The sequence below is a fragment of the Engraulis encrasicolus genome, chromosome 8 (assembly GCF_034702125.1).
Source record: "Engraulis encrasicolus isolate BLACKSEA-1 chromosome 8, IST_EnEncr_1.0, whole genome shotgun sequence".
Classification (NCBI taxonomy): Eukaryota; Metazoa; Chordata; class Actinopteri; order Clupeiformes; family Engraulidae; genus Engraulis; species Engraulis encrasicolus.
In genome coordinates, this window is record NC_085864.1 from 55,209,901 (window position 1) to 55,227,400 (window position 17,500).

General features: G+C 45.1%; 1 protein-coding gene across 1 annotated transcript in view; it reads right to left on the reverse strand.

Annotated features, from left to right (window-relative positions):
* The window catches only part of prkd2 (protein kinase D2), a 128,792-nt gene that overhangs the window by 3,969 nt on the left and 107,323 nt on the right, over positions 1-17,500 (reverse strand). Inside the window, exons 18-19 of the mRNA XM_063205886.1 lie at positions 13,654-13,921; positions 6,959-7,044 (exon numbers count right to left, since the gene is read on the reverse strand). Coding sequence (XP_063061956.1) covers positions 6,959-7,044; positions 13,654-13,921 — 354 coding nt within the window. The remainder of the gene's footprint in view (positions 1-6,958; positions 7,045-13,653; positions 13,922-17,500) is intronic.

Genomic DNA, 17,500 nt, shown 5'->3' on the forward strand with positions numbered 1-17,500 from the left:
TTTTAGTCATTGCCTTCCCAATTTAGTCTTAGTCTTAGTCAAAATGACGAAAATCAATTTTAGTCATAGTCAAATTTTAGTCATTTTAGTCATTTTAGTCAACATTTTAAATTTTAGTCATTTTAGTCAACATTTCTCATTTTAGTCAATATTGTGGTGTAAAATAAATAACCTACAATGGCTATTGTTATTTCACAAAGCATTACTAATATAGCCTATTGCAGCAAATATTCACCTTGTTACTTGGTAATTTTCCACCAAAACCCAAATCAGTCATTTCAACATCATAGAGCAAAAGAGCATCTCACACACACACACACACACAAACACACACACACACACTCCCAGGTGCAGGCTTCTCTCTCTCTCTCTCTCTCTCTCTCTCTCTCTCTCTCTCTCTCTCTCTCTCTCTCTCTCTCTCTCTCTCTCTCTCTCGTGCATTAGAAGCTGCTGCATATTATTTGATTTTGAGTTTGATCACGGAGGAAGCTACGTGCTCTTCTTCACCTGACCGCGTGACTTAAAGCCTGCAGATTCCCGGCAGTGGGAAGACCAGACATCCCAAGTCTGCATGAAGTTCAAGAAGTCTCCCTGATAGTGGCTTCCCGATGACCACGAGTCAGATAAAATATTGCTGATGTTAGACCATGCAAGTTAGCGGTTTTTGTTTTCAATTTGCAATGCGAGCAGAGAACGATAATGACTCGTGCGCCATGCGTGGAATGTAATAGACCTGGGCTTAAATAGATTGTGCGAGCACACTTCGTATGCCATGCAAAAGTCCCAGGAAAAATAGTTAGGCAGGGGTATGCAGACTGGACGACAGAAAGGACATGCACATACAAATAGTTAAACACTAATGCTGTTTTGTTTGTCGGGGGTGTCAAGGCTCGATAAGCATGATCCTGAAAAGAGTTTTTGGAACTTAGGAAGACGCTGCAGACGCATGGAAATGCTGTCGACTTCCTTTGGTCTTTTAGCGTTGCTCTCGACGAGAACAAGTTTCAAATCTCAAGCGTTTTAAACTCCTCAGCGATCGCCTATCCATTGATTATTTTCAAAACTAGGCTACAGTAGCCGTGCCTCTGTTTAGACCGGCCAACTTTCTCCCTGCTGGCGCGCGCTCCCGCGGTGACTGATTTAAATAAAGTCACAAATCCGACCTTCATGATTTGCTTGCGAACTGCCTACTCAGCAACAAAACAACAAATATAGCAAACATTACAAAAGAAGAACAGACAACGAACGCCGGGCTAAGACAGCCTAAGTGAAAAGGAGAATAGTGGAAGCTCGAGGAGGTTTAGAATGACGGTATCAGAGGAGGATTGGCGCGACTGTCATTACTGCAGAAACACATGTCTTCGTCATGGACAAGAGGGTTGTTGAACATGTTTCAAAATTAACACTTCCCTCAACGTCGGGTATTTTTTCTCTTTCTCTGGGAATGTTTTAGGACCTAAACTCAACTTAAATGGACTCACTGAACTACTAGGCTACAGATCTACTGACTGAGCCGAGCCATGCACTGGCTGCCAGCAGAGACAAGCGAGGCAACACACAGCCTGAGCGCAATCACCTATGAAGTTCAAGACACGCCTTATAATTACAAATTACAAATTAATTATAAATAATTATATTTTTTAATGTCCATTCGTCCATGTCTTGTAAATTTCGTCTCGTCTTAGTCTCCTTGACGAAAATATTTATTTATTTTCGTCATATTTTTATTTGCTGGAGGCAATTTTTAGTGCGTCATCGTCTCGTCATCGTCAAGGGAAAAAGGGGCGTTGACGAAATATTTTCGTCATCGTCGTGGTTGACGAAATTAACACTGGTCCTAACGCGTTTTAGTGCACATTTTGGTCTATTCATACGTCCTAACGCGTTTTAGTGCACATTTTGGTCTATTCATACGTCCTAACGAGTTTAAGTGCACGGTTTTGTAAAGTCATACGCTCGGGGGCATTTCAGTGCAGGGTTTTTGGCAAGTCCCACAATTGGTAGAATCCTAGTCGCTGACATACCAGTTATTTCATTTTCATTTTCATTTCAACACATGGGAACTAGTGTAGGCCTGGGGGCTCCAGTTTTGAAACCGTGTGTTGAAATGAAATAACTGGTACGTCCGTGACTAGGATTCTACGAATTGGAGAATTGCCCCACCCAGTTTCAAAACCAGGGCCCCCCAGCCCCAGGCCCCACCCAGTTTCAAAACCAGGGCCCCCCAGCCCCACCCAGTTTCTAAACTGGGGCCCCCAAGCCCCACCCAGTTTCTAAACCGGGGCCCCCAAGGCCCCACCCAGTTTCAAAACCGGGGCCCCCAAGCCCCACCCAGTTTCAAAACCAGGGCCCCCTAGGGCACCATCTCTGTGATCTGTGGCTTGCTCTGCACTGCAAATGGTGTTACAATGGTGCCTGTGACTGTCTGACTGTCAGTGGTTGACTGGTGTCTGAGAAAGTGGGTGGAGTTCCCGTTGTTTCGGGAGATCAGAAACGATATTTACATTGCTCTTGGCCTGAAGTGAAGCAACGCGGAAGGCGGTTCATCACTAGGAGGGTATGGCCTGGCTAAAAATCTCCCAGAGAAAGCAAGACTTTCAAAAAAGCAATTCTGCACTTCCACGCGTTTCAACCAGGCGGCGTAGGGTACATGTACACAATGATAAAAATAATGGACATGAAAACAAGTGGTCATTAGAAATTACCTCCACTAATCATAGTAAAGCAAAATATTAACAATGAAAGTTATTCTAAATAGCATAATAGGGCCCCTTTAAAGACTTCTCTTTCATGACTTTCTACTGCACTAATGGGGCACCTAAGTCACGCCCTCTACTTCCTGGTTCATGGGGCAGAGGGAGTAAAAATATGATTACTGGGCTTGAAAATGAGTGATTTTTGGATTTGTGGTGCATTGGTGGAGGTCCAAGGTTTGGATTGGTGTCAAAATAACACTCATTTTCAAGCCAAGTAATTATTTTTTGACTCCCCCTGCCCCATGAACCAGGAAGTAGAGGGCGTGACTTAGGTGCCCCATGCTTGAGCTGCCCCAGTCCTGGGCCAGACTCTATCAGACAGACAGACAGACAGACAGACAGACCAGTCTGTCATTATGCTTCAGCATATGTATCGCACGCTAGTGCATTCAGCGTGTTGGTGCGACGCATTTTGAAGTTAAAGCGTGCTCCTCAACGCAACGGTAAAGCGCTTTCATGCAGTTTTGACACATGACGAGGTTTGCACAGTTTTCCCGCCGTGTCGGCATTTTTGTTTTGTCACAGCGCATTTCTGTTACTAAACGCAAATGTGCTTTGCTGTGCCCTAACCAAAACCACCCCTAAACCTAACCTGTCAGTAAAGCAATGTTTCTGCTGCTTTACTTTTGCCAAGAACAGCGAGATTAGGCAAATTTCTAACTAAATTGTGCCTAAACCAAAACCATCCCTAAACCTAACTTGGAAATGCGTATTGGACACACGCGATAGTGGGTTCTAATCAGTGTGTCATAGATACGCCTATGCATGATGACATGTTGACCCTATGGCATGGTGTGTGTGTGTGTGTGTGTGTGTGTACTCTACTTAACCCTTTGCTAATATACTTGTTGGTATCTGAGGGTTAAATGAACACATCCTAATGCAAGATGATGGTCCCAGCATTTAAATGCAACTGATGTCATGTTTTTATGTGCTTCCGAAGCTAAGGTATGTAGGTTTTTATAGACTGGTAGTTACCTTTTCCCACAAAAAGGCTTTTTTTGCAGGTGCCTTAGGCTTAAATGGGTTCATTGAGGATTCAAAATTCCTTCTGTTAAGGTTTAAACCTTTTTCTGCTAAAGTTTAAAGTAATTCTGAAGCTAATTCAAATGAATTCTACAGTAAATTCTAAGTAATTCTTATGTTCTGGCATAAAGTTGAAGCTATATTTAATATACACATCCACAAGACTGGAACTGCAACTATTTACATCACAAAAGCTATTTATAATCATGAAGGCTAGCTACAATCACAACCTTTGCTTTTCCACTTAACAATCAGGTTTGCATTGAAGAACAAACAATGAATCCTTATTGCCAAGCAATTTGAAAGTAAACGAATTGTAAAAAAAATCTTCTCAAGTGGCAGCTAGGTAATTACCATAGCGGTACACCTGTTTTTTAAAGTGTACATTTGCATAAAATTAATCAGTCACTCTTCTTTTAAACTCACTCTTAAGGGGAAGCACTTCGCCTATTGACTGTGCTGCAGAGTAAATGTAAGTAATACATTGGGCCTAGGCATCATGGACATTCATAGAGATTCTGTTGCTTTTCGAGAGAAACCTTTGACCGTTAACCGTGACAACATTTTGGCCTGCTAACCGTTTCAGTTTCATGTGTCTGTCTGCCTTCCTGTGTGTGTGTGTGTGTGTGTGTGTGTGTGTGTGTGTGTGTGTGTGTGTGTGTGTGTGTGTGTGTGTGCGTGCGTGCGTGCGTACGTGCGTGCGTGCGTGCGTGCGTGCGTGCGTGCGTGCGTGCGTGCGTGTCTGTGAGTGGGCATGTGTCAGAGAGCCACGTAGAGTTTCCCTCTAGGAAGCCAGTGAATAAATATCATCATCCCAGAAAATGCGTGCGTGCATGTGTGTGTGTGTGTGTGTGTGTGTGTGTGTGTGTGTGTGTGTGTGTGTGTGTGTGTGTGTGTGTGTGTGTGTGTGTGTGTGTGTGTGTGTGTGTGTGTGTGTGTGTGTGTGTGTGTGTGTCTGATTCCTCAGGCCTATGTCTGAGTGTGAGGGATTGAGTCACGGCAGGACAACTCACAGCAGTGGAGTCAGAGCCAATCACACACACACACACACACACACACACACACACACACACACACACACACACACACACACACACACACACACACACACACACACACACACACACACACACACACAGTCTCTGGCTTTGCCCGATGTGCTCGAGCTGAGGAGAGTTCCAAGTTGGCCATGTGTCTGACATTTATCATGACTAAATTCAAGTTCTTATCATGCCAGTCTCCTCATCATATTCTGAATAAATATTAGATCACAATACTGATGAACATCATCGTCATGAAAACTAATGCCAACTCATTTGCTTCAGTTGTCAAAGTGTTCTTTTGAACTCGCAGTGTATTTCTAACTCTATTATTTTGAACTCACAGTGCACTTCTAAACTCTGTTATTGAGGAGTGAGGGGAGAATGATGCAACCGACCGATGTCAGACATCAAAGAGGAAGTGTAGGCAACATTCAGGACCACACTCGCGCCAAAATAAGAGTCTCTCACCTCGTCCGACATCAGACACCTGTGTAGGGTACGCATGCATTACAAACGCCAAACTAAAGAGGATCAGACCAGCTTTTGCTCGGCCTTTTATCCACTGCAGACCGTTTCATCTGCAACGTGACATGAAATGACACGCATAATTCAGCTCTAACCAAGAGATGTGAGGAACCATGCAGGCAATACTTGCAAAACTACCGGAGAAATTGCTAGAAATTGCTTCATCGCTGGTGCAATACTTTTCCTAAATTACATACTGTGTAAGGGTCAATGACGGGTTTTTTGATGCAGACATCAGTCAACCACAGCTAATGCCCATGAATTACCCTAATTAGTAATTGTACTTTGGTAACACTTTATTTTAGGGATACATCTATTAGCACTAATACATACAATGTTAATGCCTGCAAAATGGTGGACCATGGAAAAGATCCCCCTTTTTATGCATGAAAAGTGCACATTTCCCAGTCATAATGAATGCTTAGAATTTGATGCTGGTGGTGGAAATTAGCTAAAAAAAATCTTACACAATGCACCTTTCTTGTACATTCCTTGCTTGTACATTAATGACCAATTCTTAATCCATGTATGGGCAGTAGCTGTGATTGTGCCATCTGACATCTGCTACAAAAAAAAAAAAATATCCACGTCAAACGAGCCCAGCTATCTATCTACCTGCAAGATTTTATCTGCAAACACACAAAGCTCATTCAGCACGAGTGGCATCCGGTGAAAGTTTCAGAGGTTTTGTTGTGACGCACGCACATCAAATGTAGAAAACCTCATCATCATAGTAGAAAACAAGGAATTCGATCTCATCTGTATTGTACAGGGTGTTCTCACAGAGAGTATTTCCTGCGTCTTTGTATGAGTGAATCTTGGTACAGTGCAGTGTAGGAAAAATAACAATGCTTCTAAAAGATTGAACCTTGATATCACACGAAAAATGTCTGTGTCTGTGCATCTGTGTGTGTGTGTGTGTGTGTGTGTGTGTGTGTGTGTGTGTGTGTGTGTGTGTGTGTGTGTGTGTGTGTGTGTGTGTGTGTGTGTGTGTGTGTGTGTGTGTGTGTGTCTGTACATCTGTGTGTGTGTGTGTGTGTGTGTGTGTGTGTGTGTGTGTGTGTGTGTGGGTGTGTGTGTGTGTGTGTGTGTGTGTGTGTGTGTGTGTGTGTGTGTGTGTGTGTGTGTGTGTGTGTGTGTGTGTGTGTGTGTGTGTGTGTGTGTGTGTGTGTGTGTGTGTGTGTGTGTGTGTGTGTTTCAGTGGTTTTGTTGTGACGCACAAGCATCAAATATTCACTTCTTCCATGTTAAGTAGAAAAACAGAGAATTCTATCTCATCTGTATAAGCAGCTAAGCCTACATAGTGTTCTCAAAGAGAGTATTTCCTGTGTCTTTGTATAAGGAGTGCTCAGAGTTCATCTCGATATAGTGCAGTGTAGGAGAAATACAACGCTTCTAAAAATTTGAATCTTGATATCACATAAAAAAGGAAAACTCTGTGTGTGTGTGTGTGTGTGTGTGTGTGTGTGTGTGTGTGTGTGTGTGTGTGTGTGTGTACCTGTAAGTAAGTGTGTGTGTGTGTGTGTGTGTGTGTGTGTGTGTGTGTGTGTGTGTGTGTGTGTGTGTGTGTGTGTGTGTGTGTGTGTGTGTGTGTGTGTGTGTGTGTACCTGTAAGTACGTGTGGCTGAGGCTCTTGTCCACACTGTAGCGTTTCCTCATCTTCACCTGCAGCAAGTTATTGATGAGGTCAATAGCTGTGGAGAGGGGGATAGAGAGAGAGAGGGAGAGGTGGAGAGAGGGGGAGAGGGAGAGAGGGGGGAGAGGTGGAGGGGTGGAGAGGGGAGAGGGAGAGGGGGGAGAGGTGGAGAGAGGGGGAGAGAGGAAGAAAGGTGGAGAGAGATGGATAGAGAGAGAGAGGGAGGTGGAGAGAGAGGGATAGAGAGAGAGAGAGAGAGAGGTGGAGAGAGGGAGAGAGAGAGAGAGGGGTAAAGAGAGAGAGAGGTGGGGGAGAGGGATAGAGAGGAGGAGAGAGAGAGAAAGAGAGAGAGAGAGAGAGGGAGGGGGAGGGGGAGGTGGAGAGAGGGATAGAGAGGAGGGAGAGAGAGAGAGAGGGAGAGAGAGAGGGATGCGGAGGGAGAGAGGCAGAGGGAGATGGGGGGAGAGATGGAGTAGGTGAGAGAGAGAGAGAGAGTTGGAGGGAGAGAGGGATAGAGAGAGAGAGAGGGAGAGTTGGAGGGAGAGAGGGATAGAGAGAGAGAGAAGGAGAGAGAGGGGGGAGAGGTGGAGAGAGAGGGAGAGAGAGAGGGATAGAGAGAGAGGGGGGAGAGAGAGGTGGAGTAGAGAGGAGATGAGAGAGAGGAGGGGGGAGTGAGAGAGAGAGAGAGGGGAGAGGTGGAGAGAGGGAGAGAGAGAGACAGAGGGGGAGTAGAGATGGAGAGTAGGAGTAGAGAAAGGTGGAGAGAGGGAGAGAGAGGTGGAGGATGGAGAGATAGAGAGATATGTGGGGAGAGGGAGAGAGAGGAGGAGGGAGAGAGAGAGAGAGAGAGAGAGAGAGAGAGAGGTGGGGGAGAGGGATAGAGAGGAGGAGAGAGAGAGAAAGAGAGAGAGAGAGAGAGAGAGAGAGAGAGTGGGGAGAGGAGGGAGAGAGAGAGAGAGAGAGAGAGAGAGAGAGAGAGGGAGGGGGAGGTGGAGAGAGGGATAGAGAGGAGGGAGAGAGGGAGAGAGAGAGAGAGAGGGAGAGAGAGAGGGAGAGAGAGAGAGAGGTGGGGGAGAGGGATAGAGAGGAGGAGGGAGAGAGAAAGAGAGAGAGAGAGAGAGGGAGGGGGAGGTGGAGAGAGGGATAGAGAGGAGGGAGAGAGGGAGAGAGAGAGAGAGAGAGAGAGAGAGAGAGAGAGAGAGAGGGAGGGAGAGAGAGAGAGAGAGAGAGGGAGAGAGAGAGGGATGCGGAGGGAGAGAGGTGATGGAGTAGGTGAGAGAGAGAGAGAGAGAGATGGAGTAGGTGAGAGAGAGAGAGAGTTGGAGGGAGAGAGGGATAGAGAGAGAGAGAGGGAGAGTTGGAGGGAGAGAGGGATAGAGAGAGAGAGAAGGAGAGAGAGAGCGGAGGGGGAGATAGAGGGAGAGAGAGAGAGAGCGGAGGGGGAGAGAGGGAAGTGGGGAGAAAGAGGGGCGATGGAGAGAGAGGGAAGTGGGGAGAAAGAGAGGGATGGAGAGAGAGGGAAGTGGGGAGAAAGAGAGGGATGGAGAGAGACAGAGCGATGGGGAGGGGGGATAGCAGCGTGATGGGAGAGAGAGGGGGATAGAGGGAGTGGTGGGGAAGAAGAAGAGATAGATGAAGAAAAGGAGAGGCAGAGTTGGAGAGAGAGAGAGATGGAGGCAGATAGAGATGAAGGGAGGAAGGTGGAGATGGAGAAGGAGAGAAACGGTGAAAAGACATGAGGGGAGAAAGAAAAGTGGGGGAGAGTAACAGAGAGAAGGGGATAGAGAGGAAGAGGAAGAGGAAGGAGGATAGAGAGAGAGGAAGAGGAAGAGAGAGGGGGATAGAGAGGGATAGGAAGAGGAAGAGAGAGGGGATAGAGAGGAAGAGGAAGAGGACAAGCAAAAGACAGGCAGAGAAAGAGATTGGGGGTTACACTGAGGTTTATCATTCTACATTACATTACGTGTAGCAGAGGTGTCAAAAGTAAAAGTAAAAGTACACTTGTGGTGTAATTACAACACTAGCACATGGCATTACATAGCTGTTACTCCAGTTACTCCATTGTACCTAATGAGATAGAATGTGCTGTTACTGAAAAAACACTGAAAACCTAACTAGGACCCACCACAAACTTGATCAAACCGTGCAGAGTTAGCTGATCGCAAGACAAGTACGGGTCTACTTGTTTTCTCAGATACGTTGCAAGGAAACGGTGTTTCTTTTTTTACTTTTACTTTTATTTTTGGCCCCTCTACATTAGCGTACATTTGTGTAATCATAGCATTCACCACTTGCAGATACAAAGTGCACAGGAAATATACAGAACGATAAGTGCAGATACAACCTAGGGTCAGGTTTTCTTCCATAAAGTACATTATTAATGCGCAGGGTTAAAGGACCAGTTCTGCCAATTTCAATATGCTGTTGTATTGTTCACGCTACTCTTGACTTGTCAGTACCCGGTGATGCCACATTTTTCGGCTCAGCTTTTTCCGAGAAATGAGCTGTTCTAATGGGGGCAGCGTTTGTTTATAATTTTAAAAAAATGTAACCTAGGCCTACTCCACATATTTTCCCAAAACGTACCGCTGTTTGCTAGTTGTCTGCTGATATTGTATAAGCTTTTGGATGTTTTTGGGAATAAATAAAAATGTTCTTCTGAAATGTAAACAAAGCGCTGCCCCCATTACAATGACCAGGATCTCGGAAAAAGGCTGAGGAAGAAAAAAAAAATCTCAGGTACTGACAAGTCCAGGGTAGTGTGAGCATTACAGCTGCATGTTGAAATTGACTGAACTGGTCCTTTAAGTAGAGGACAAGCACCCACACAACATGGAATCCAGCGGTGTAGTCTACTTTTTTGAAGTGGGTATACTGTATATTCAAGCATTTTTTGAAGTGGGTATACTGTATATATTTATGCTATTCTAAATAATGGATTAATCAATTTTAAGTGGGTATACTGAAATCCTTGAAATTTAGAAGTGGGTATACTCCGTATACCTGCGTTCTACGTAGACTACACCACTGCTGGAGTCTATCCCCGGTCAGGGCCGGACATTACTGTTGCATTACTATACTGCTACAGCTCAGTCATCAGAAAGAACCAAACACCAATACATCATCTGACAGGATGCTACTTGCGTGTGCGCGCGCACACACACACAGACACACACGCGCGCGCACACACACGCACACGCACACACACGCACACGCACACGCACGCGCACACACAGACACACACACACACACACACACACACACACACACACACACACACACACACACACACACACACACACACACACACACACACACACACACACACACACACACACACACACACACACACACACACACTTCTCTGAAAAAGACAAAGACATCTAAAGAAGGAGAAATGAGTAGTAGAGTCTCAGTCTGTGCTGGTGTGTGCACTTCTGTGTGTGTGTGTGTGTGTGTGTGTGTGTGTGTGTGTGTGTGTGTGTGTGTGTGTGTGTGTGTGTGTGTGTGTGTGTGTGTGTGTGTGTGTGTGTGTGTGTGTGTGTGTGTGTGTGTCAGCCCTGCTTTAACTTGGAAATCGGTTGCTCAGTTGCTTTCCAGCAACGCGTCAGAAACCCAAAAGGGGAATTTGGGGCTCCTATGACACACACACACACACACACACACACACACACACACACACACACACACACACACACACACACACACACACACACACACACACACACACACACACACACACACACACACACACACACACACACACAGCAGGCAGGAACCAAGAGTAGAGGCAGGCATGGCACTGCTGTGTGTGTGTGTGTGTGTGTGTGTGTGTGTGTGTGTGTGTGTGTGTGTGTGTGTGTGTGTGTGTGTGTGTGTGTGTGTGTGTGTGTGTGTGTGTGTGTGTGTGTGTGTGTGTGTGTGTGTGTGTGTGTGTGTGTGTGTGTGCGTGTGATTTGTGTGTGTGTGATTTACGTGTATGTGTTTCAACAGTGACATCAAAACTCTGATGTTTCCATGGTATGTTCTTTTATTGTTTCCTAAGAAGTCGTATGATCACTTCTCAGAGGATAATGCTAGAGTGCCTTCCAATATGCAACCTTGCCTCCTCCACTTGTGCTTGTTTCCTCGTACCAGGAAGTAATATGTCATGATGACATCACTGACAACAGCATTATATTTCAATATCTTGCAAAAGCTTAATTGTAAACTCTTTTTCCTCATTTGCAATTGGGATGGTGAATGAAAAACAGTCCCTCAAAAGTTGTTGTGGCTAGGTTGACAGCTGGGAAACTTAATTGTTTTCTCCACGGAGGAGGGGACAGGAGGTGGGGCGAGGAAACAAGCACAAGTGGAGGAGGCAAGGCCGCATATTGTAACGCACTACTAATGTCTGGAAAAGATACGTTTGTCAACATGTTCATAGAAACATCAGTGACATCAAACTGATCTGAAATTTCCATTAAGAAATTGTACCACCGATTCAAAAGGATATGAATAATAAAAAACAAGGATCTTCATCTTAACTACTTGGGAGGTATTTTGAAAGGGAAAAAGTCCAAGTGCCTTGTGTAATGATGCGCAATGTCTAGACTAGACTAGATTTATTTCAATGATGCATAAAAGGAAACAGTTTCATCATCATGTCAACTCCATTCATACGCAGCTCATCCTACTAGTGTCTGACAGCAGATACAGGAGTATGTGCTTTAAAGGGACACTGTGTGAGATTTTTAGTTATTTATTTTCAGAATCCATGCTGCCCATTTACTAAAGTTACCTTTTTTATGAATACTGACCACCACCATCAAATTCTAAGTATTCATTATGACTGGAAAAAATTCACTTTTCATACATGAAAAGGGGGATCTTCTCCTTTGTCTGCCATTTTGAATTTCCAAAAATAGCCATTTTTAGCTGCAAAAATGACTGTACTTGGATTTTACAAGAAAATATTTGTAGGAGCCATTTTGCATATTTTGGTTTTATGACACCTGCTGGCCAAATTTGGAATGGCGTTTTAATTATGCGGCATTTGGTGGGCTTAATTGAGCCAGGTGCCGTGATTCAGTCATTGATGCACCTGCACCTTTAATTAGGTAGCGTGTGCGTGCTGATAGAATGTTTTTGGAACTTGGATGCTTGTGCAACTTTGGAAAGAGAATTGGAAGACGCCAGCAGGCATAAGGTTTTAATTTTATTTTTCGATGGCAATTTATGTTTGGATTTATGGACTTATTATTTAGTAAACTTTAATTTCGTGACAACTTTTGATGAAAGAAGTATTACCTTTTTTGTTATGGAATAAACCATCGACTTATTAAGACTACCTCAAGGCGTCAATCGAAGTGATTAAGAAGACACTACAATATTTGTTTATTACTTAGTAAACTTTCATGTAAAGATCAAATTTGGCAACATGCAGCCGAGTTTCATTGAGCAGCATAGTTGCAGTACCTTTTTTGGCCATTACCTGCACAGTGTCCCTTTAATGTAAAAGGAAATAAAGTTTGAGCCTGAGTAAACCTGTCGCACAGAGGACGGCTATCAACCTGGGCTGCGTTTCCCAAAAAAAAACGTAAGTAGTCCTTAAGCCTAAGTAGTAGGCCTACTAAAGTATGAGGGGCCGCCTAGGCAATATATTAGAAATAGGTCTCACATCATCACTAAAATCTATATATACACTATTTGACCTCAAATGCTCTTGGCGCAACCATTTTATTTGCATGTGCAAGAAAAAAAACTATTGTACATAGGCCTATATAATGATTGTATTGCATAAACTTTTAGTGATGTGGTACATTGCATAGGATGCCCGTTATACTTAAGTACTACTTAGGATTAAGTACTACTTCAGTTTTTTTGGGAAACGCAGCCCTGATTGATGGCTGAAAATTCCCCTTTCCCCCCACTCAATCCTCTCAAGCGATTGTCGGGCAAGATTTCGCCGTGTGTGACATACCAAGACAGAATTTTGCCAGTTCAAAGAGTCGGCGATCGCAAATCACAGATAGGTCTATCAAACCATGTTTGATAGTTATGACTCGAAATAGAACGGCGGGCATGATCGGGGTCTGGGATAAGATTGACAGTTGCAATTCTCTTTATGTGTGCGGTGTAACCCGGAGTCAAAATCTCTTTTATTCCCCTCTACGCCATACATACAGGTTGCCTTTCCTTCAGGTCAGATCTGTTTCAAGGAGTTTGCGGGTACATGAAGGCTGCGTTGTGGATCAGGTCATTAATTGCCTATTCTATTCTATTCTGTTCTGTTCTGTTCTGTTCTGTTCTGTTATATTCTATTCTATTCTTTTCTATAGAGTGTCCTTCTTACATGAAGGCTGCTTTGTGTATTTGGTCGTTGATGTCCTGTTCAATTCTATTATATTCTATTTCATTCTATTCTGTTCTGTTCTGTTCTATTCTATTCTATTCTATTCTATTCTATTCTATTCTATTCTAGTCTACTCTATTCTATTCTATTCTGTATAGAGAGTGTCCTTCTTACCTTGGGGTGAGATTTGTTTTCAGGGGTTTGGCGGGTACATGAAGGCTGCGTTGTGTATCTGGTCGTTGATGTCCTATATGTAGGCTACTTACCAATATATAACATAATGTAATATATAGCTACTATAATGTAATATAATGTATCCCTGAGGGTCCTTACCTTCGGGTGAGATCTGTTTCCAGGGGTTTGGCGGGTACATGAAGGCTGCGTTGTGTATCTGGTCGTTGATGTCCTCGTCCTCGTTGAAGGGGAACGTTCCGGAGAGGCTGACGTACATGATGACGCCCACGGACCACATGTCCAGCGAGCGGTTGTAGCCCTGGTTCAGGAGAACCTCGGGGGCCAGGTAGGCCGGCGTGCCCACCACCGAGCGACGGAACGACTTCTCGCCGATGATGCGAGCGAAGCCGAAGTCACACAGCTTCACCTGTGGAGGGGGGATGGAGGGAGGAAAGTAGAGGTGGAGGGAGGGAGGAGAGGGAGGGATAGAGAGATGGAAAGATGGAGGGAGAGAGAGGCAGAGAGATGGAGGAAGGGAGAGATGGAGGGGTGGAGGGAGAGAGAGATGGAGACGGGGAGACAAGAAGAAGAGGGAGAAATAGTGTCATTAGATACGGTAGATTATCAATCACACAGCCAACTCTGCCAGCGTGCACACAACAGAGCGCCGGAACCATTGAGAGTACTCTCAATGTCCGGAATAATTTCTTGCCGATGATGCGAGCGAAGCCGAAGTCACACAGCTTCTCCTGTTCAGGAGGTGCAAGGGGAGGGAAGGAGAGGTGGAGGGAGGGAGGGAGGGATAGAGAGACAGAAGAGAAGGAGAAAAGGCATTATTACATAGACTATCAGTCACACAGATTCACCTGCGGAGGAGGGATGGAATGAGGAAAAGAGAGGTGGAGGGAGAGGGAGGGAGGGAGAGGGAGGGAGGGATAGAGAGACAGAGGAGAGAGAGAAAAGGCAATATTACATAGACTATCAGTAACACAGCTTCACCTGCGGAGGAGGGATGGAATGAGGAAAAGAGAGGTGGAGGGAGAGGGGAGGGAGGGAGGGATAGATAGATAGAAGAGAGGGAGAAAAGGCATTATTACATAGACTATCAGTCACACAGCGCGTCTCCTCTCATCTTTTCGCCCTATAGCAGTGATTCTCAAAGTGTGGTCCGGGGACCACTAGTGGTCCGCAACAGAGCTCAGGTGGTCCGCGAGGGGATTTCTACTTTTCCAAGATAAGCTAGCAGTAGGCTAGGGTTTTCAACACAATAAGACAGGCTTACAATGTGTATAAAAAGTAAGTGATCTGCATAAAAATTACCAGTGTCAAATTAGCATCCATCAACTGCCAATTCAGTTGACATGTGGTCCCCGATAATTTTTTTGGGGGGACAAAGTGGTCCTCGGTCTGAAAAAGTTGGAGAAACACTGCCCTATAGTATACTAATCTACGACTATTCATAATGTTTGACTCTTAATCCTTTCATGGTTTCCTTTTTTCTCACTTCCTTCCCCTCATCTTCCCTCGTTCCCTCCTACTGTTCTATTGATTTGCTACGGATGTCTCTTTACTGGTATAGCTATTGTGTCCTGCTATGAGATGGAGAGATGGAGAAGAGGGAGAAATAGCATTATTACATACAGTACATTATAGATCCCACAGCCAGCTCTGCCGATGCAAGACTTCTCACTGATGATATGAGCAAAGACGAAGTCACACAGAAGAGAAGAGGAGAGGAGAGTGGAGGATAGGAGAGGAGAGGAGAGGAGAGGAGAGGAGAGGAGAGGATGGGAGAGCAGAGAGAAGAGAAGAGAGGAGGGGGGATGAGAGGAGAAGAGGAGAGAAGAGAAGAGGAGAGGAGAGGAGAAGAGAAGAGAAGAGAAGAGAAGAGAAGAGAAGAGAATAGAAGAGAAGAGAAGAGAAGAGGAGAGGAGAAGAGAGGAAAGGAGAGGAGAGAAGAGAAGAGAAGAGGAGAGGAGAGGAGAGGAGAGGAGAGAAGAGAAGAGAAGAAAAGAGGAGAAGAGAAGAGAAGAGAAGAGAAGAGAAGAGAAGAGAAGAGAAGAGAAGAGAAGAGAAGAGAAGAGAAGAGAAGAGAAGAGAAGAGGAGAGAAGAGAAGAGGAGAGGAGAAGAGAAGAGGAGAAGAGAAGAGAAGAGAAGAGAAGAGAAGAGAAGAGAAGAGAAGAGAAGAGAAGAGAAGAAAGAGGAGAGATGAAAGAGGAGAGGAGAGGAAAGAAGAAGAGAAGAGAAGAGAAGAGAAGAGAAGAGAAGAGAAGAGAAGAGAAGAGGAGAGAAAAGAAAAGAAGAGGCAAGAGAAGAGGTGATGAGAGAGAGGAGAGAGGAGAGGAGAGGAGAGGAGAGGAGAGGAGAGAAGAGGAGAAGAGAGAAGAGAAGATGAGAGGAGAGGAGAGAAGAGAAGANAAGAGAAAAGGAGAGGCAAGAGAAGAGGTGATGAGAGAGAGGAGAGGAGAAGAAGAGACACAGTGAGAGCAGAGATGTGATGAGAGGAGAGGAGAGGAGAGGAGAGGAGAGGAGAGGAGAGGAGAGGAGAGAGGAGAGGAGAGGGGAGAGGAGAGGGAAAACACTTGGAGAGGGCAGGAGGGGACAGAAGGGTGTAAACAAATAGACAAGAGGTGAGAACAGGAGGGATTAGAGGATGAGAGGAAGAAGACAAGCAGAGAAGTGACATGGATTAGAGAAGTGGAGGGGAGAGGTGGAGGGGAGAAGTGGAGGGGAAAGTAATAAAGCAAACTCCCTCACTCTCAGGGTATTACAGAATAATAGATGGAAGGTAAAGGGTTAAGGGAAGCGAACCCCACATTGCTCCAGAGACTGTAACTAGTAGCCTGTAATATCTGTAAGGGCTTTCGCACACCGGCTCCGACAAAGTGCTGACGATTTCATTGTTTTCAATAGAACCCCGCACACTGGCGCCGATGTCCGCGGACATTCGCCGATGTCGGATAGCAATTAGAGACAAGTTCTATTTTGTCTGCGCCACCCGTTGACTATCAATGCAATGTTCGTGTGAAATTGGGTTTGGGGGTCCGAATTCTGTCAAGCAAAAGTGTGCAAGCAGTGCTGTCAGAGCTAATGTGCGGCCGGCCTCAGTCGATTTGGATTTTTTTTACAGCTCCACCTAAAGCCTGGCTCAAACTACACGACTATCGCGTCGATTCTCGGCTGAAAACCCCCCTTACGACAATCGCTGGAACGTTACCCCCCAGGACCATCGCAAGCGATAGTCGGGAAAGCCCGTGAGCGACGTTCTAAGATAGAACTTTGGCAGTTCAAAGAGTCGCCGATCGCAAATCGTAGAAATCAAACAGTGTTTGATATTTGCGACTGGAAATAGAACGTCGGGCATTGTCTCGAAGATTAACAGTTGCGATTCTCTTCTAGTGTGCGGTGCACCCCGACGCCAAAATCGGACACACAATCGCTATCGTGTAGTTTGAGCCTGGCTTAAGTGTAATGTAATGAATAATGACTAAAGTGGAACAATGTGTAATCTACTGTACACACAAACTCCACTTCTCACCATTGTTTCCAGATTTGGCGGGTGCCGCCCAATTGGGCTACTTGAGATGAGCGTCTGCGGGTAAAAAAGGGAAAAATTGGCCATTTGGCGTTTTTTTCAGCCGTTTTGGGCCCATTGAAGTCAATATAATTTGTCGAATTTGGGCAGAATTTGGCGCATTTTGGCGTTTTTTGAGAACCTTTTGGGCGGGATTTGGTCAGATACATCTGGCAACACTGCTTCTCCCCACCTAGACGCTGTGCATGGATCTTTGAACTGTTGCATCCCCTTCTCAGTGGCTTACAGAAGGTGGATTCCAATATGCGGACTCCCGTCCTCCCTTGTTCACTTCACTCACCTCATGATGATGTCACTGACGACAGAAAATGAATTTAATATCTTGCAAAAGTCTAATGTCATATTCTCATTTGCAATTGGGATGGTGAATGAAGAACATTCCCCCAAAAGTTGTTGTGGCTAGGCTGACA